The 20,556-nt window shown below is 53.5% G+C and overlaps 1 protein-coding gene across 10 annotated transcripts in view; it reads right to left on the minus strand.

Annotated features, from left to right (window-relative positions):
- The window catches only part of DLGAP4 (DLG associated protein 4), a 222,091-nt gene that overhangs the window by 84,949 nt on the left and 116,586 nt on the right, over window positions 1–20,556 (minus strand). For 7 of the 10 annotated variants that reach the window (XM_035302668.3, XM_078370993.1, XM_035302676.3 and 4 more), the window contains exons 2-6: window positions 17,228–18,299; window positions 13,780–14,021; window positions 9,237–9,351; window positions 6,355–6,405; window positions 1,737–1,965 (exon numbers count right to left, since the gene is read on the minus strand). In XM_035302668.3, coding sequence (XP_035158559.1) covers window positions 1,737–1,965; window positions 6,355–6,405; window positions 9,237–9,351; window positions 13,780–14,021; window positions 17,228–18,226 — 1,636 coding nt within the window. In that variant the 5' untranslated portion in view covers window positions 18,227–18,299. The remainder of the gene's footprint in view (window positions 1–1,736; window positions 1,966–6,354; window positions 6,406–9,236; window positions 9,352–13,779; window positions 14,022–17,227; window positions 18,300–20,556) is intronic. The other 3 variants (XM_078370989.1, XM_078370992.1, XM_078370990.1) reach the window with 1 other exon arrangement.

Consider the following 20,556-nt stretch of genomic DNA (forward strand, 5'->3'; position numbering starts at 1 on the left):
AGCTGAGGGAGAAGAAGAAGCAGTGAGGTGAAGGAAGATTGCCCGTGCCAGGAAAGAAGGCACTGGGTGCCCCTGCAGCATGGGAGAAAGAGCCAGAATGTGGCATCAGGGAGTCCTGATGCCAGACAACACCTCCCTAGCTACCTACCCTTCCCAAGTGGAGGAACCAGAAACAGACCAAGGTGAACAAGGAACAGCCCGTCGCCCAGGCTGTAGTGCAGTGGTGTGATCTCGGCTCACTGAAATCTCTGCCTCCTGGGTTCAAGCAATTCTCTTGCCTCAGCCTCCCGAGTAGCTGGGAGTACAGGTGTGTGCCACCGTGCCCAGCTAATTTTTTTGTATTTTTAGTAGAGACAGGGTTTCGCCATGTTGGCCAGAATGGTCTGGATCTCCTGACCTCATGATTCGCCTGCCTCAGCCTCCCAATGTGCTGGGATTACAGGTGTGAGCCACGCACCCTGTTAATTTTTTTAGTTTTTTAGATTCAGGGTTTCAACATGTTGCCCAGGGTGGTCTCCAACTCCTAGGTTCAAGTGATCTGCCTCAGCCTCCCAAAATGTTGGGATTATAGACATGAGCCACTGAGCCCAGCTAATTTTCTATTATTTTTTTTTTTTGACCATTAAAACATTTTTTTTAAACTTTAAGTTCTGGATACTTGTGCAAAACATGCAGGTTTGTTACATAGTTATACATGTGCCATGGTGGTTTGCTGCACCTATCAACCCGTCTTTTAGGTTTTAAGCCCGCATGCATTAGGTATTTGTTCTAATGCTCTCTCTCGCCTTGTCCCCCAGCCCCCAAAAGGTCCAGATGTGTCATGTTTCCTTGTTTAACTCCCACTTATGAGTGAGAACATGCAATTTTCTATTATTTCATGGCTTGCTCAGTTACACAGGGTCCCCTTTTTTCTCTGATCACATGTGGGTTATCCTCAGATGATTTAGAACAAGAATCCAGGGCCGGGCAGGGTGGCTCCTGTCTATAATCCCAGCACTTTGGGAGGCTGATGTGGGAGATCTCTTGAAGTCAGGAGTTCCAAGACCAGTCTGGCCAACGTGGTGAAATCCCATCTCTACTAAAAATAAAAAAATTAGCCAGGCGTGGTGGCACATGCTTGAAATTCCAGCTACTCGAGAGGCTGAAGAAGGAGAATTGCTTGAACTTGGGAGGCAGAGGTTGCAGTTAGTCAAGATCATGCCACTGTACCCCAGCCTGGGTGCCAGAGTGAGACTCCCAAAAGCAACAACAACAACAAAAACACCCAAGAATCCAGAAGGTATTCCCTGATTGTGAATATGAGAGAACCCTGCAAACACATCCCTTTGAGAAGGCTCAGTGCAGACCCCACCCTCACTGCAGGCTTCTCTGCAGGTTCTAACCTCCCCTGACCTAATTCCAACAGGCAGGTCGGGCTTCCACAAACCCTGACTACAGCAGGTGGCTGCTCTGAGCCAAGGAGCAACCGAGGACCCCACAAGCTCCAGCCCCTCCAACACCTCCCATGCCCACCAGGGGTGGCATCTGCCTCTGGGACCCCCATTTGAGCTCTAGTGGCCAGGAGGCTGGAAGTTCAGCTCCAAGGCCTTCTGCTTTTGCTCCCAACCATCCCCCTGGTATGTGTCAGCCTGAGACAGATTCCTCCCTGAATCCTCCCAGGCTGGCCCACCAGGCATTGTCCTTAGGGTCACCTTGAAAAGAAGTAAAAAAAACCCTTCTCTCATCACAGTACTCACTCGGAAGCGTGCGACTATTGCTGAGGCTGCCAGTACTGGGCGGTGGGGAGAGGGACTGCAGGGAGACACTGTCTTCCTCCTGCGAGCAGCCTGCCTGGATGGCACGCAGGTAGCTGTGGCTACGGGAGCGGAAGTAGCTGGGCAGTGGCAAGTCAAGGGTCTCCGCTGCTGTGGACTCCGCCTCACTGCAGGCTGCCTCATACTGGTCACTCAGCTCTGCCTCCCGTACCTGTCCAGGCAAAGGCAGGCATGAGGCGGGGAGAGAAGTTCTTGGTAGTGGGCTCAGCTGCAGGGCTGGATGGTCTGTGGGGCCTGACCTCAGTCCACCCAGCTCCATCTCACTCAGGGTATGGGATGGGCAAATGGAGCCCTTAAGAAAGAAACAGCCCTATCTCTCTGGGCCTCAATCTTCCCATCTCTTTAATGAGGACAAAGATGGAATATCACAGGATATTAACTGATAAAAATCAGGGTCCACACTGATTAATAGTAGATTTTAAGGTCACATATGATTGCAGTGGGAAAGATCTATAATCACAGAAGTTGCAGTGAGCAAAGATCGTACCATTGCACTCCAGCCTGGGCAACAAGAGCGAAACTCCATCTCAGAAAAAAAAAAAGAAAGAGGTCTATAATTAATTAGTAATGTCTGTCCTGAATGTTGGAATGGGGGTGGTAGTAGGTATGCTGGATATTTACCATCTTATGGTCCAATCCCTATATTTTACAAGGAAAGAATCCAAGGGTCAGTAAGGGGAAGACACTCGCCAGGGGTACCCAGTGAGGAAATGGCAGAGCTAACACTCCAAATATGTATTTCAGGAAGATTAATCCAGCCTTGGTATACAAGATGTTAGGGAAGGGGTCTGGAATGGAGGCAGAGGCCAGAGATGAAGCTGAAGCAATCGTCTGGTAGGAGAAGATAAAACTGGAGTGAGGGTAGTTGCAGTGAGGATTGATTAATGATGTCTGCCATGGACACTATGGAGAATGGTGGTGTGTATGCTATCTGCTATCTCGCATCTAGTTCAACGTTGTGTGGATAGTTCCTAAGTATTTCTCCACAAATGACTGTCTAGGACCCTGCAAATCTGAAGCCAAGGGTGTGAGCATTGAGGGGTCTCACCATGCACATACCCTTTGAGGGTTCTGGAAGGGCCATCTTACTGGTGTCTCAGGCCATGTTGGTAACTGAAGACCACAGAGGATAAGCTGGGGAGTTAGTTGGCCAAAGATGTGGACGTCCTGGGGGTTGGCCTGGGCCAGAAGGGGAGGGGCACAAGCTGAATGACCATGTGGAGGAAAGGGTTGATCTGGTCCTGGTGCCAGCTGTGTCCCACTCAGCTGTGTAACCTCAGGCCATCACTATCTTCTCTGGGTCAGTTTCTCCTCATCTATATGAAATGGATGTTTGTGTACTCATCTGAGACTGCATCAGGTCAAACAACTAGATGGGTGTTCACCCAATTTGGAGGGTGGATGGAAAGGTCTAAATCTGTGCATTTCTTTTTTTTTTTTTTTTTTTTTTACCCCCGCCCCCATCTGTGCATTTCAATATGGCAGCCATGAGCTATGTGTGGCTATTAAGGTATCAATTAATTAAAATTCACCCTGGGCAACACAGTGAGACCCCAGCTCTACAAAAGAAATTAAAAATACAAAAATTAGCCAGGTGTGATAGCATGCACCTCAAGTCCCAGCTACTTGAGTCCAGGAGTTTGAGGCTGCAGTGAACTATGACTGTGACATTGCACTCCAGCCTGGGGGACAAAGCAAGGTCCTGTCTCTAAAAAAATTTTTTTCAAAAATAATTGATTAGGCCAGGCATGGTGGCTCATGCCTGTAATCCCAGCACTTTGGGAGGCCACAGCAAATAGATCACTTGAGGTCAGGAGTTTGAGAACAGCCTTGCCAACATGATGAAACCCTGTCTCTACTAAAAATCCAAAAACTGATCAGACATGGTGGCACATGCCGGTGTTCCCAGCTACTTGGGAGGCTGAGGCAGGAGAATCACTTGAACCCTGGGGAGGAGGTTGCAGTGAGTAGAGATTGGGCCACTACACTCCAGCCTGGATGAAAGAACAAGACATTCACCTAAGACTCCATCTCAAAAAAAAAAAAAAAAAATGGCTGGGCATGGTGGCTCACACCTGTAATCCCAGCATTTTGGGAAGCCAAGGCAGGTGGATCATGAGGTTAGGAGATGGAGACCATCCTGGCTAACATGGTGAAACCTCATCTCTACTGAAAATGCCAAAAATTAGATGGGTGTGGTGGCAGGCACCTGTAGTCCAGGCTACTCAGGAGGCTGAGGCAGGAGAATCACTACCCAGGAGGCAGAGGGTGCAGTGAGCCAAGATCACGCCATTGCACTCCAGCCTGGGCAACAGAGCAAGACTCCATCTCAAAAAAAAAAAAAAAGAAAGAAAGAAAGAAAAAGAAAAAAAATTGATTAAAATTAAATAAAGTTCTATAGTCACAGTAGCCACATTTGATTTGCTCAAGACCACAGGCAGGCCAGGCACAGTGGCTCACGCCTGTTATCCCAGCACTTTGGGAGGCCGACATGGGAGGATTCACTTGTGTTCAGGAGTTTGAGACCAGCCTAAGCAACATAACGAGATCCTGCCTCTTATAAAAAAATTAGCCAGGCATGGTGGTGCACACCTATAGTCCCAGCTATTTGGGAGGCTGAGGTGGGATGCTCACCTGAGCCTGGGAGGTCAAGGCTGCAGTGAGCAATGATTACACCACTGCACTTAGCCTGGGTTACAGAGTGAGACCCTATATCAAAAATAAACAAATAAATAGTCATATATAGCTAATGGCTACCTTGTTGGACAGTGTGGATTAGAGAACATTTCCATCACTGCCAAGTTCTACTGTACAGCACTGATAAATTAAAATATAGGCCATGTGGCATACCCAAATTCACTCGGAAGGAGTGTTCTTTTTTTTTTTTTCGAGACGGAGTTTTGCTCTTGTTACCCAGGCTGGAGTGCAATGGTGCGATCTCGGCTCACCGCAACCTCCGCCTCCTGGGTTCAGGCAATTCTCCTGCCTCAGCCTCCTGAGTAGCTGGGATTACAGGCACGCGCCACCATGCCCAGCTAATTTTTTGTATTTTTAGTAGAGACAGGGTTTCACCATGTTGACCAGGATGGTCTCAATCTCTTGATCTTGTGATCCACCCACCTTGGCCTCCCAAAATGCTGGGATTACAGGCGTGAGCCACCGTGCCCAGACCCCGGAGTGTTAAAGAGTTAGGTGTTTCTCCTCCAAAACTGTGGCCTGAAGTTATGAAGAGACCCTGTGACTGCTTGGGGCATGAGGTCTTGCTTCAGGGTGGCACAGGAACCACATGACTCTGGAACTAGACTGCCAGGGGTCCAATGCTGGGCCCACCATTTCCTTGAAATATGAATGTAGGCAAGTCACTTAATCACTTCATGCCTCAGTTTCCCCACCTATAAAATGGGGCTAACTATAGTCCCCATTTCACAGGGTTGTGGGCAAGATGGAATGAGAGAATTCATATTACAGGCTTAGGATACGGTCCAAGAGAGTATGCACCTAGTAACCTCCACCCACGAATACAGGGTAGCTCTGTGGTCTGTCAACGTTGGTTAAGATGCTCTCAAGCGGTTGGTGCAGAAGCCAGCTGGTCAGTGCTTCTGGTGTGTGTATCACTGGGGATTTACTGTGTGGGGGGCACTGTTCTGGGGGCTTTGTATGTTAACACATCACACCCTTACCACTCGTCTATTAAAGGTAGGTGGGGAAGAGGTTGCTTGCCCCACTGCGGGCTCTTTAAACAACTTCTTGAATCATGTTCAAGAGGAACACACAGCTCCTGTGACATGGGGGAGATGGTCACAAGAGGCATCCATGGCTGGAATTAGGAGCTGGAGGTCTGGCCCTGGTTTTGCCCTTGTGGGATGTGTGGGCTTCACAAGTCCCTTGTCCCCTCCTGGCTACAAAGTGGGTTTGATCTCGAAGTACTTTTCTTGCCTCTGGTTTTTGGTCTTTGGCCTTGGAGGGAGGAGAGAGCCACTTACAGGGGCAGGATAGGAGTGTCTGGGAGACGGTGCTCTCCAGGCAGCCAGACAGTACCATGAGTGGCACCATCTCGCCAACCTGTGTGAAGCTGGAAAGTCTCCACACTCACTCCACACCCCAACATCCTTAAATGCCTCCATGGGGCTCCAGAAAGGAAAAAAGGCAAGGGATCTGGGGGCTGGGTCCTGGAAGCTAATATCACCAGCCCCCAGCCCCTGACGTGTCTGACTCAAACAGTCTTCCCGGGCCTGACTCAGGCTTTTCAGGAAAGGAGGGCAGGAGTCCTGGAGTTATTTCTTGCCCCATACACAGCACCTGTCTCGTTCTTCATTTTTGAGAGGAAGAAACTGAGGCACATAGAGGTGAAGCAGTAGGGGTAGGGGAGGAGGGTCAGAACACCAATGTGAGCCTAACTCCATCCATTGGAAGTAGCATTCCTGGTGATAGCTCTGCTTGTTCTGGCCTGGGCTGGGTGCTGGGACCACTCAGAGGGCAGGCCTAAGACCCAGGCCTAGATACTGGGATCGGGGTGCAAGAGAAGGGCAAACATACTAACCTGCTGATCATGGCCAAACAACTGGGGGATCAGGGAGGCCTGTCCAAAAATCTGCAGGAAAGAGAGGGTGAGGGTTATGGGAGGGTCAGGGCTGGGGCTGGGGTGGGGGATTCAGGGTCAGTTGCTAGGAAACTTGAAGCTGGCTGGTATAACCTCCTCCCCAGACTGGCTGGGACCCAGGGCTAGGAGGTCTCACTTGGCTTCTTCCAGGGAAGAAGGCTCACTCCTTCTGGGGCTGGGCATTACTGAGGACTTATAATCTGCTGTTTCAAAGTCCTGCTTGGCTGGGCATGGTGGCTCATGCCTGTAATCCCAGCATTTGGGAAGCCAAGGCAGGCAGATCACCTGAGGTCCAGAGTTTGGGAGATCACCCTGACCAACATGGAGAAACCCTGTTTTTACTAAAAATACAAAATTAGCCAGGCATGGTGGTGCATGCCTGTAATCCCCGCTACTTGGGAGGCTGAGGCAGGAGAATCACTTAAACCTGGGAGGTGGAGGTTGCAGTGAGCCAAGATCACGCCACTGCACTCCAGCCAGCCTAGGCAACAAGAGCAAAACTCCATCTCAAAAAAAAAAATACATAAAAATAAAAATAAATTTAATAAAAGTCCTTCTTTAGGTCTAGCCCCTGGAACCATGGATGCTCTGCCTGCTGCCTCTCATCTGGCAGGCAGCCCACCTGGGATACAGCTTAGGAATGGACCCCAGAGCCTGCTCTTCTCCAGGCTCAGATATCTCTGACTTTGGGGCCAAATATGTGGCTTGGGTCACTCAAGCTTCCAGGGTGAGGCTATGAGGGTCAGAGGATCCTGGACTAGGAGAGAACTGGGACTGCGCAGCGGGTGGTGGGTGAGGTCTGCTGGAGTCCCAGCCTGGCCTGTTCATAAGCCTTTTTGTATAGTTAAAGGTCAACGGTGTCCCAGGTGCCAGGCCCAGGCGGGGGTGGAGATGGGATGTGTAGAGGGACAGACAGACACAGAGAGAGACATGGAGATGGAGACACACTGCAGAGAGTCAGAGAAAAATGTGAATGAGGGGAGAGAGGAGAGAGAAAAACAGACAGAGACAGACACGGAGGGGAAGACTGAGACAAGAGAACGTGGTGGGATGGGAGAGACAGGGAAGGATACCGTCCACTCCGCAAACACCTACTGAGCATCTGCCCTGTGCTAGGCACTGTGCCAGGTGCTGGGGACACTGCAGGGAACAAGACAGCAAGGCCCCCGCCCCCAGAAAATCCCAGTTTTAAGAGGGAGACAGACATTCAGTAAATAAGCAAACGATTCTAATTCCAGGCAGTGATAGTTAAGCAGGGTAAGGGAACAGCGCCTGGGAACGCTACTTTAGACACAGTGATCACAGGCGGCCTCTCTGAGGAGGTGATATTTGAGCCAAGACCTGAAACTCAAGGAGGAGCCAGTTGTGCAAAGATTTGAGAAGAGAGCTCCTGCAAGAGGGAACAGCAAGAGCAGAGAGCTTGGGGCAGAATGACGCGGCCTGCAGGTATATCAGGAGCAGAAAGGAGGCCGGTGTGGCTGGAGCAGGGCAAGGGACAGGGTCTGACAGGGAGGCAGGGCCTAGGTCTTACAGAGCTGTGCAGGTCCAAGGAAGGACTCTGTCTTTCCCGCAGGTGCAGGTGGGAGCCATGGGAGGGTTTGGAGCGGGGGTGTCGCTTTGACAGCTCCCTTTTGCCACTGAGTATGGATTGGAGAACAGCCATTCAGGTGTGACTTGGTGGGGCCTGGATGAGGGTGGCAGGGGCAGGGGGTTCCCAGGGCTGGGGCGCTCTACCCTTCTCCATGTCTCAGGGGCTGGAGGAGGGGCTTGGCCAGGTCAGGAATAATGGAGTTGTGAGGAGCTGGGGTTCCAACACCTTCTAAGCAGTCCTCTAGCCCTGGTCCTGGGCCTGCACCTGGCTGCCCCACTGTCTACTACTACCAGCAGTTGTCTTCCCCTCTTGAGGGGCTCATCTCCCCATCCACACCATAGGGGGTGCCTTTCGGTTCTAGCTGGTTCTCCCTTTGCAAACCCTAAAGTGCTGAGTACATGGCAGGAGCTGAGGTCCAGGTCCGAGTTGGACAGCTCCAGATCCCTGCCCAAATTTGAGTTCTCCTAGCTGCATGACCTCACCTCTCTCAGCCTCGGTTGCCTCACCTATGAAATGGGGATACGGATAACGAGGCCACCTCAAGGGGTGGTGGAGGGCTCCAGGAGCTGGATAAGAATCCAGTGTGCAGCACAGTGAGCTCCTCACTGACACAGGCAGAGTTGCCTGCACCTGAGAGCCCAAGTGCCCCCTGAGCAGGTGGGCATAGAAGTCCAAAGTAGAGCAGTCACTTGCTGGAGGTCACACAAGATGCTAATAATGACCAGAAAGGCAGCTGCCTCCTGGTGAGCACATCGCAATCATGATTCCACTTATTCCTCTCAATAGTCCCTGAATAGAAATGCTCACCCTCCTCTGGTAAATCAGGAAACCGAGTCTCAGGGAGGGAAGGTGACTATCCTGGGTTCATACGGTCAAGTGACAAAACTAGGACTCGAACCCAGGTCTCCAGTTCCCTATCCTCATGGTTCTCAACCCAATGGGAAGTGACACGGCTCAGTGCCCTGCTGGCAGCCTGTGTTTACAGCAGTGGTATGGGCTTCTTCCCTTGGCGTCCTGGGTCAGGCCTCATAACTGTGCTCTCCAGCTACAGGACAGTTGGTGGGGCAGAGACACATACAGGAGGCTTTGGGAACAAGGGCCAAACAGAAGCACAGTACAGACATCTGAGGGTCACTCAGCAGGGGCTGGGCCTGGACATCAGTCCTCCTCCCGGATGGGAGTCAGTGCTCTCCCAAGCCCCCTGACCCTCCAGCCTGCCTGCTACCCTCACCTGGCTGATGCAGCTGGAGTCGTTGAGGCTGTCGCTGACGGGGGTGTAGTCCTCTTCCCAGCTCGGACACTTGGAGGGCAGCAGCATGTCCACTGAATCCAGGCGGTCCAGACTCCTGGTGGGGAGTGGGGAGCAGACAGGGCTCAGCCCACCCATTCTTCAGCCTGGGAAACTGAGGCTCAGAGGGAAAGAGACTGGCCAACGTCATCCAGTGGCAGAGGGAAAAACGGAAGTCACTGCCAGCCTGGGCAGTGTCGGGGTGATGAGCAAAGGGAGAACACCCTGCTTTTGGAGGCCTTGACCATCTGTGATGCACAGGTGGTCCACACCTGTGATGCCCCCTGCAGCCACGGGGTGGCAGCACCAGCCTGCATTTGACTGTTTAAGGCCCAAGGCTGGCCCTGACCAATTCTATAGCTCCTTTCCTTCCTCCCTGCAAGTCCGGGGCAAAAGTCCGGGACATTTCCAGAGGCTGGATAGAAGTGGATCAAGTTCTACAGTCTAGGGCTCCCCGAAGGGCATCAGCTCTGTTGCGATGTTCAAGTGGATTCTATCAGGCCCCTAGACTCACCCGGTACCTCCATGGCCCCAGCTCTTCAATCTGTCTCACATCTACCTGACCCTGGGCCTCTCCCAATCCTCGTTCTGGATATAAAATCCAAGCATCCTATAGCTCGGGCCCCTGATACAGAAGGATTGGAATCCAGCTTTCTCTACTGGGTGGCCCTGGGCAAGTCACGACTCCTTACTTAACTCTCAGTTGCCTCATCTCTAAAATAGGGATGACACTGCCTGCTTGCTGGGGCTGCAGTAAGGATTCATTCAGTAATGCAGATGAAAGGGTACCAGGTCAGGCACAGTGGCCAGCGGGCAAGTGCTAACCGACAGCAGCTGTTAACGATTCCTGCTACTACTACTGCTGTTATTATTGCTTCCCTCGAATTCTAGGCCTAAACCCCAGGCTTCCTGCCTTTCCCACCTTAATGCCCACCGGTCACTCAGAGAACTGTAGGATCTCAGTACTAGAAGGGATCTTAGAGATCCTCCAGCTCAGCCTCTTCACTTAAAGATGGGGAAACTGGGCTGGGCGCAGTGGCTCATGCCTGTAATCCCAGCACTTTGGGAGGCAAAGGCAGGCAGATCACCTGAGGTCAGGAATTTGAGACCGGACTGGCCAACATGGTGAAAGCCTGTGTCTACTAAAATACAAAAATTAGCTGGGCATGGTGCTGTGCACCTCTAATCCCAGCTACTTGGGAGGCTGAGGCAGGAGACTTGTTTGAACCCAGGAGGTATAGGTTGCAGTAAGCAGAGTTTGTGCCACTGCACTCCAGCTTGGGCGACAGAGTGAGACTCTGTCTCCAACAAAAAGATGGGGATGGGGAAACTGACCAGGCATGGTGGCTCACACCTATAATCCCAGCACTTTGGGAAGCCAAGGCAGAAGGGTCACTTGAGCTGAGGAGTTCACCACCACTCTGGGCAACATAGAGAGGCCCCATCTTTACTCACTCTCTCTTTCTCTCTACACACACACACACACACACACACACACACACACCTATTTTTTTTCTTGTGAGGGGGACAGAGTCTTGCTCTGTCCACCAGGCTGGAGTGCAGTGGCACTATCTCAGCTCTCTGCAACCTCTGCCTCCTAGATTCAAATGACTCTTGTGCCTCAACCTCTCTAGTAGCTGCGATTACAGGTGTGCACCACCAAACTCCTCTAATGTTTATATTTTTAGTAGTGATGCGGTTTTGCCATGTTGACTAGGCTGGTGCCTAACTCCTGACCCCAAGTGATCTGCCTGCCTTGGCCTCCCAAAGTGCTGGGATTATAGGTGTGAGCCACCACACCTGGCCACAAAAAATTCTTTTAAAAAATTCGGCTGTTGTTCTCTACCAAGGTGGAGAAGAATAGAGAAAAAAAAAAATAATTAAGCTGGGCATAGTGGCTCATGCCTGTAATCCCAGAACTTTGGGAGGCCAAGGCAAGTGGATTGTGTGAGATCAGGAGTTTGAGACCAGCCTGGCCAACACAATGAAATCCCATCTCTACTAAAAATACAAAAAATTAGCTGGGCATGTTAGTGGGCGCCTGTAATCCCAGACTAGGGTGGCTGAGGCAGGGGAATCGCTTGAATCCCGGGAGGTGGAGGTTGCAGTAAGCCGAGATCACGCCACTGTACTCCAGCCTGGGCAACAAGAAGAAAACTCTGTCTAGAAAAAAGAAAAGTTAGCTGGGCATGGTGGCCCATGCCTGTAGTCCCAGTCACTCAGGATGCTGAGGTGGGAGGATTGCTTGAGCACAGGAGGCTGAGGTTGCAGTGAGCCAATGATTGCACTACTGCACTCCAACCTGGTGACATAGTGAGACCCTGTTCCCCACCCCCAAGCCCCCCAAAAAGATGGAGAAACTAAGGTTCAGACAGGGACAGACCTGGGATTGGCTGGTGGTATCCTGCATTGCAAACTGGAGGCCATTCCCTGTCTTCTGCCCAGCCACCTAGACTCCTGGCTGCTCCGAGAACACTGCCTTCTTCCTGCCTAGGTACCAGTGTTACCTGACCTGTTCTCTTCCCTCTGTCCCAGGCTTCTCAGGCCACATCCTCCATGAAGCCTTGGCTCCTGTCCTCTGCAGTTGAAGATTTAGGAATAAGGGTGTGCTCTCTCACTGCTCCAAATCTACAGCAGCAACACCATAGGGATTGGTTGGTGAATTTCAGGAAGGCACTGGGACAGGCAAAGGCTGTCCATTACTCTGGCTTCTGGATTCACCTCCCTCCCCCATCTCAGAGCTCCCCCCAGGGATTGGTTACAGTGGCAAGGGTAGAGAGGGCTCTGGCCTTCCCTGGGCAGTGCTGTTACAGGTGATGCACTCACTCAGGGCAGGTTCTCCTAACCTGGAGACCAAGATCCCCTGGGATAGTTCCCCTGTGGGAGCGAAACTTACTTGGGGATGTGGCTCCTGTGGGAGGGGTTTCCCTGGACCTATACCCTGAGGGTGATTTTCATGATCCGGGTTTACCAAAGGATGCAGCTCACCTGTGGTCAGGGCTGAACTGTGGGTGGGGCTCAGGGGGTGGTTCTCCAATTCTCTTAGGAGTCAATTCATCAGAGTGCAGGGCCAGTCTGAGGATCTCATTGAGGGAGCTAACCTGACGGCGTGTTCACTTAGGGGGCCTGGATCATGATAGCAGTGAGTTCACCTGGATCTGAAGCTGAGGGACAGGATTCATCTGTGGTCTGGGCTTTCTGGGGGCGGCCGAATCGGGGGAAGGTGAGGCTCCCAGGGTGGGGCATACCTGTGAGGATTCACCTAGTGGGCGAGGCTTGCAGGTGAGCAGTACTTGTACTTACTGAAAGAGGTTTTCCCCGGGAGAGTTCACAAGTGGGCGGGGCTCACCCGAAGGGGCGAGAAATGTCTCCGGGCAGGGCTTCCACGCGGACGGGGCTGTTCTTTTTTTTGTTTGTGTTTGAGTCTGAGTCTCCCTTTGTCGCCCAGGCTGGAGTGCAATGGCACGATCTCGGCTCACTGCAACCTCCACCTCCCGGGTTCAAGCAATTCTCCTGCCCCAGCCTCCCGAGTAGCTGGGATTACAGGCGCCTGCCGCCACGCCCAGCTAATTTTTGTATTTTTAGTGGAGACGGGGTTCCACCATGTTGGCCATTCTGGTTGCGAACTCCTGACCGCAAGTGATCCACCGACCTCGACCTCCCAAAGTGCTGGGATTACAGGCGTGAGACACCGCGCCGGGCGGGGCTTATTTTAATGGGAGGTTCTCAGAGGGCAGGACTCATAGTGTGTGCGGCGCTTGCTTGTGGGGAACCCTAGGGGTGGAGCTGCGCGTTCACCTGCGGGGGTTGGGGAACCCTAGGGGTGGAGCTGCGCGTTCACCTGCGGGGATTGGGGAACCCTAGGGGTGGAGCTGCGCGTTCACCTGCGGGGGTTGGGGAACCCTAGGGGTGGAGCTGCGCGTTCACCTGCGGGGGTTGGGGAACCCTAGGGGTGCAGCTGCGCGTTCACCTGCGGGGGTTGGGGAACCCTAGGGGTGCAGCTGCGCGTTCACCTGCGGGGGTTGGGGAACCCTAGGGGTGGAGCTGCGCGTTCACCTGCGGGGATTGGGGAACCCTAGGGGTGGAGCTGCGCGTTCACCTGCGGGGGTTGGGGAACCCTAGGGGTGCAGCTGCGCGTTCACCTGCGGGGGTTGGGGAACCCTAGGGGTGCAGCTGCGCGTTCACCTGCGGGGGTTGGGGAACCCTAGGGGTGGAGCTGCGCGTTCACCTGCGGGGGTTGGGGAACCCTAGGGGTGGAGCTGCGCGTTCACCTGCGGGGGTTGGGGAACCCTAGGGGTGGAGCTGCGCGTTCACCTGCGGGGGTTGGGGAACCCTAGGGGTGCAGCTGCGCGTTCACCTGCGGGGGTTGGGGAACCCTAGGGGTGCAGCTGCGCGTTCACCTGCGGGGGTTGGGGAACCCTAGGGGTGCAGCTGCGCGTTCACCTGCGGGGGTTGGGGAACCCTAGGGGTGCAGCTGCGCGTTCACCTGCGGGGGTTGCTCTGCTCTCCCAGCGACTGCTGCGTGGCCCTCAGATAGCTCTGGCGCCGCGCCGCGGTCTTGGGTGAGGGCTTGGGACTGCCGCCGGACTCATCGCTGTCCTCGTCACCCATGGCCTTGATGTAGCTGCCGCTGCGCATGCGACGGCACGGGATGGGTCCCTCGGCCGCGGCATCTGTCTCGCGTGGGGAAAGCAGCGCAGTGCTCCACTCGCCGCCGCCGCCGGGCACCTGAGGATGGGGCAAAGATGGGGCACAAGACTCAGCGGGGCCACCGTGGAAAATGAGCAGAGGGTGACAACCCCCATCTCCGGGACCTGAAGCTCCCCGGTTCCTTGGAGAGTTGGGCCTCACATGCTGGGTTTCCCGCCTTTGAAACCACGGGGCAGAAGAGCAGAGCCCTGGGCTGGGAGGAATACCCAGGTTTCAGAGCCTCTCCAGCCTCGGATTTCTCCATGGATCTCAGGCTGGGTTTGCCCCAGAAGCAATGCCCTAGGCCCTGTGGGTACAGTGGCCTCCACTGTAGCCATCTCTATGGAGCTCCACAGTCATGTCCCTTGGGCTGTCTCAGGAGATGCTTATGATCCCACTGCACAGATGAGAACACCAGGCCTGAGGGACGCCAGGCACTTGCAGACACAAGCCCCAGATCTGGATCCAGAGCCTGAGCCTAGGATGGGGAATCAGAGGACCCCGGCGCATCAGCATGGGGGGGCACGGGGTCCCAGAGCCAATGGCTATTCTTTGTCCCACAGGTAGGGAAAATGAGGTACAGAGAGCAGAGGGGTTTCCCTGGGTGAGGTAGCCACGGGGTGAGCTGGAAAAAGGGCTCAGTTTTCCCATCCGAACTTCAGTGACTCTGTCCATGGAGCAGGGCAGCCCTGGTCCCTGAGTCCCCAGTCTTTATGGTGGCAGTAGCCAACCGAGGGGACCTCCCCTGCCCTTTTGAGGCTGGGCTCTGCTGGCTGTCCCAGGGCAGGGCACACAAGCAACATTCCTCGCCACTTCATTTACCCTGTTATGGAAACACAGTGGATGGCCACTGTGTGATGAAAAACGCACACATCTCAGCCCTTACACACAGCCTGTGCACAGAGTGAACATGCCTCATCCTGTACACATATCTCAATATGTACAGAACAAGCATATGCCCCATGCCCCTCAGGGAGTACCCCCAGTGTACCACACACTTCACCAAGGACACACACCAGCAGTCACTTCATCACAGCAACCCCTCCACAAGTATGCAACATATACACAGAGCACCCCCACCTTGCCACTACCCTCCCTCTAGGCATTCGCACCAGCAACTACTGTACTGTGGACACACATCTCAACGTGTGTGCACTTTGCACTGTCCCCGACTCAGCATGCACACAGTGTACCCCTCAGTAGGGCTGCACATGTCACCACAGATGCCCAAGCCCACATATTCACTGTACACAGCATGCCCACTCTCTGTTGCATACACAAATGCACACTCCCCCAAGGGCCACACCCACACAGGTACCGCACCCTTCTCCGTGCCCTCTGTGCCAGGGGCCCACTTTCCACAAAGGAAAGGTGCCATCCAGTTCTCCCACACCAGCCCCATCCAGCCTTCCCATAACTCGCCAGCAGACTGCCCAGCCAAGGGCCAGTGCGTTCTACCCACAAGTCACTTGCTAGTCCAGTTCCACTATCCCTGCTGTCCCTTGGGAATGTGGCCTTGTACATCCCTGCTCAGAAACTGTTGCTAAGCCACCCACTCACCTCCTGTCACCCAGGCAAGCAGCACAAACTCCAGAGCCCACAGGGCCACCCTCTCGTGGTATTTCTGCGGCACTGTTACATGATCAGACCCAACTACACCATTTTGAGAGGAAGCCAGGTCACATATCACCCTCTTTAATGCTTCTAAAGCAAGGAATCAGTTTTAGAACCACAAGAGCCCTAAACACATCAAGTGTTGCCTGGATTTCAGTTTCCTCCTATTGAAAAAGAAAATAGTCTCACTGTTTCTGGAATTTCATACAAAATGATAAGAACTCAGGGCTTTGTTAGACCCCAAAGATCATCTCGTTCAAAATACATCTCATGGCTGGGCGTGGTGGCTCACGCCTGTAATCCCAGCACTTTGGGAGGCTGAGGCAGGGAGAATCACTGGAGCCCAGAAGTCAGAGGTTGCAGTGAGCCAAGATAATCCCATTGCACTCCAGCCTGGGTGACAAGTGTAAAACTCCATCTCAAAAAAAGAAACAAAAAACAAAACAAAAAAAAGGCTGGACGAGGTGGCTCAGGCCCTGCACTTTTGGAAGCTGAGGTGACTGGATCACCAGAGGTTAGGAGTTCAAAACCAGCCTGGCCAACATGATGAAACCTCATCTCCATTAAAAATACAAAAAATTAGTTGGGCATGGTAGTGGGTGCCTGTAATCCCAGCTACTCAAGAGCAGGATAATCACTTGAAGCAGGTGGAGGGGCAGAGGTTGCAGTGAGCCGAGATTGTATATCACTGCACTGCAATCTGGGCAACAAGAGCAAAACTCTGCCTAAAATAAAAATAAAAGATTCTCATCAGAGTTCCCAAGGGCTGGCTTGCATTCCCCTTGAGATGAGATGCTCACTATCTACAGAAGCAGCTGCTTCCACCTAAAATCTGCTTCCTGTAATTTCTACCCACAGCCTGGCTTTGCCCTGGGGAGCCATCCAGTTCACAGCCCCTCACCCTGCCCTTGAGAGCCACATGGAAATGTGCAGCCACAGTGATGTCTTCTGCCACTTTCAAGCCATGTGACCATGGTGTACAGCAAGTTCCCCAATCAGTGTTAGCATGTGAAGGGAGAAGGCTATTCCCCCATGTTGGGTTAGGACCCCTTGGGCTCCTGCAGCTCTTGGTGCTGCCGACACTGACATGACCGTCCATGTCTTTCCCTGTATCCTGATTTTTGGGACTCTGTCTTTACTTCCAACTCTGTTCACTTAATTGTCCATCTGTCCATCTGCCCGTCCCTCACTCACATTCCCTGAGCACTTCCTGCATGCCAGACCCTGTCCTGGGCCTTGGTGACACATGGCTGCATCAGATGTGATCCTTGTCCTCAAAGAGCTGTCAGTCTGATGGGGGTGGCAGGCAGAGGCTGGCAATAAGAATGCTATGCAATTGGTTCTGTGAGGGGTTGGGATGGCACAGCTTCCAGATTTGTATTCTAAAGGGCAGGAACATATTTTAGTCCCTGCACAGGGCTGGGCTCAGAAAGGCCCTAATTAATCTGTTGAGAGCCTGACTAGTGGAAGTACTCCCTGATTCGCAGGTACCACCTGCCCCCATTTTAGAGTTGAGCCACAGAGGCCCAGAATGAAATGACTTTCCACATGAATCCCTGGTACAGCTGGGCCTCAAAACTGGTGCCATCCCCAGGGCCCTCGCACCACCCTTGACCCTTGCAGAGACCCACCTGCAGGTAATGGTAGGCTAGACCCTGGTGGCAGGATTTGGACTTGAGCAGGCTCTTATCCAAGGTGGCTGAGGTCTTCTGGCAGACCTCGTGGGCATGGCTGAGGGTCAGAGTGGACCAGGAGCCCCGTTTGACATAGTTGGTGTCAGTGCCCACTCCAAGGCTGGGGCAGGTGGCTGGGGGTGCAGGTGGAGGTGGTGGGGCAGTCAGCTCGGTGGTGTTGTTCTTGGTGGCTTTGAGCATGTGCCCGCTGATGGTGTTGTAGGCGTGCATGAAGTAGCGTGGCTGGCTGCGTTCTGGTTGGCGGCCTAGTGTCATCAGCCCGGAGGCTGGGCCGCTGCTGCGGAAGGCGCCGGCCTCGCCGTCCAAGTTGTCATCAGAGCTCCACCAGCCTGAGATGTTGGAGCGACTGCGCCGTTTGGGCTCCCCAGCCTTGGCCCGCTCCTTGCTTTTGGCCCTCCGGCCCTTGCCGTCCTCCATGCCACCCTTCTTGCTGCCATTGCCACCGACCTTGCCCGCTGTGCCCTCCATTGAGGGTGCTTTGGTGAAGAAAAGCCGCTGCACTGAGTGGACCAGGTGGCGGATGCGGCCAGGGCTCTCACCACGGGCCTTGGCCTCGCCACGGGGGAACTGGAGGGTGCTGAAGCCATCACGGTGGATGGGCAGCTGCTTCTCAAACTGGTCCAGGAGATTGGCAGGCAGCCGGTTGATCTTGGTGGCCTGGGCATGGCTGGGGAAGGGGCTCTCCTCCGGCACCTCGAAGTGGGAGTTGTAGTGGATGCGGGGAAAGGTGCTGCTGGGCGGGGGCAGCTGGTTGTTGAGGGGAAAGAGGCCATCCCCCGGCAGGGTGTTCTGCCCAGGGAAGCGGGCCTCACGGGCGAAGGCCTCCGTGGGCGACAGCAGGTAGGGGTTGCGGTCGGTCCCTGAAAACAGGGGCTCATGGGGTGGGTCTAGGCTGTCGGAGAGGTGGCGGGGGCGGCTGTCACCGAGGCCTTTCATGATCCCGGGCCAAGGGCAGGGGCCGTCACCCTAGCAGGGCGCCCGGGTCGCCTCTCCCGGGGCGGCAGCTATCCTGGGGAGAGAAGACAGAGAGCAGTCAGCTGGTCAGCTGGATTGGAGGGGAGGGTGCTGGGAAGGTCAGATAGCAGGGCTGGGAGAGTCTCTGAAGCCAGTCCTAAATGTTGTGGGGCTGAGGTCAGGAGTACACACAGAGGTCCGTGTACTCTGCGTATAAATCAAAGTTACAACTCAAGCTACCAACTGTTAGACAAACACAGTATCTTCCATTCTTCTAGCTTAATAACTGCATCTTCATAACAACCTGGAAAGTCAGGCTCAGACCCATGGATCTGGGTCTCCTCTGAATTCCATGATGGAATATGTAGCGGGGTGGGCTGCTCACCCTCCACTCTCTTTCTGTTTCTGACTCTGTCCCTCATCCTGAGGGGCCACATGCAGGCAAATACGCCAGCCCACATCTCCAAGCTCTGTCCACAGGCCCCCAAACAGTCACCCTGGAACCCCAGGATGGTCCCTGTGGCAGTGTCTGCCTTCCAAGGGAGGACCCTGTACTGGCCCTGGAGGCAGGTTTGGGTCATTTGGGCAAGGAATCCAGGGTACCCAGTATCCACAGTGATCTACAGGGGGATGCAGGAAGCTAGTGGGCATGTCCCCGGGGCTCCTGAATTCTCCTTGCCTTATGGGGAAAATCACAGAGTTTTAGAGGGCCAGAAAGGCCTTTATTTTTTAAGAGACGGAGTCTCTGTTGTCCAGGCTGGAGTGCAGTGGTGTGATCTCGGCTTACTGCAACCTCTGCCTCCCGGGTTCAAGTGATTCTCTTGCCTCAGTCTGCCAAGTAGCTGGGATTACAGGTGCCCACCATCACGCCTGGCTAAGTTCTGTATTTTTAGTAGAGGTGAGGTTTCACTATGTTGGCCAAGCTGGTCTCGAACTCCTGATCTCAAGTGATCTTGTCCCCTTGGCCTCCCAAAGTGCTGGGATTACAGACATGAGCCATAGCACCCAGACATTTTTTTTTTTTTTTGAGACAAGGCCACAGACAGCTCATGGCAGTGGGCCCATGGCAAGGGCCCACCTCATCCAGGTCTGAGGGCAGTACTGTCCAACTCTTTTTGTTTGTTTTGAGATGGGGTCTTTCTCTGTTGCCCAGGCTGGAGTGCAGTGGCACGATCTTGGCTCACTGCAACTGCTGCCTCCTGGGTTCAAGCAATTCTCTGCCTCAGCCTTCTGAGTAGCTGAGATTTCAGACACCTGCCACCACACCGAGTAATTATTTGTATTTTTAGTAGAGACTGGGTTTCACCATCTTGGCCCAGCTGATCTTGAACTCCTGACCTTGTGATCCACCTGCCTCGGCCTCCCAAAGTGCTGGGATTACAGGTGTGAGCCATTGAGCCTGGCCCCATCTAACTCTTTAACAGAAGAATTCTTATGGCCAAATGTAAGCCCTCTGCAAAAACCTACTCTGCCCCTCACCAGATGTCTACTGAGTGGGACTGTTGGGCTAGGTGCTGAGGGCTTCAGACACCAAAGAGGCCAACAAGCCCACAGGCCCATCATTTGCAATCGAGATGAAGCAACAATGGGCTGGAACAGAGCTCTCAGAGTCAGTAATAGGAGCACATCCTCAGGACAAGGCAAGGCCTCACAAGGGGGTGGCATTTAGGTGCTGTCGCTGTGCCTCTGTTTCCCCAGGCTATAAAATGGGGTAGTTGGACCCATTTCCAGAGTTTTCCAGCCAGGACCACCCTGGAAATACTAGTTCAAAACTTAGGTAAGTCCCCTCCCTTTTCTGGGCCTGGACCTCAATCTTTCTGTCTACCATGGAGCAGAGGTTAGGGAGCTTTCTAAGCCCCTGGCCCCCACTGGCCCTGTATGTGGGAGTCCCAAGACTTGGTCTGGTCTGAGTCTGGTGTGCTGAGGATTGGCAGAGTCAGTGTGGCTGGAGCAGAGCAAGTGAGGACAAGGGTCATGGAGGAAGGGCTCTCGGAGGGGCTGGATGAGGTCACAGCGCAAAGGCTCTGGCTGACATGAAGCATGGAGGGCAGAATAATGGCCCCCAAATATGCCCATGACCTTGTCAAAAGGAACTCTGCAGGTGTGGTTATTTTGCAAATGTGATTAAATTCAGGATCTTGAGATGGGGAGACCATCCTGAATTATCTGGATGGGCACAACCTAATCATTCAGTCCCTATAAGAAACAGGCATGGGCAGAGCATGGTGGCTCACATTGTAACCCTAGCAGTTTTGGAGGCCAAGGCAGGCTGATCATGTGAAACCCCATCTCTACTAAAAAAAATTAGCTGG

The sequence above is a fragment of the Callithrix jacchus genome, chromosome 5, assembly GCF_049354715.1.
Source record: "Callithrix jacchus isolate 240 chromosome 5, calJac240_pri, whole genome shotgun sequence".
In the NCBI taxonomy this organism is placed as follows: Eukaryota; Metazoa; Chordata; class Mammalia; order Primates; family Cebidae; genus Callithrix; species Callithrix jacchus.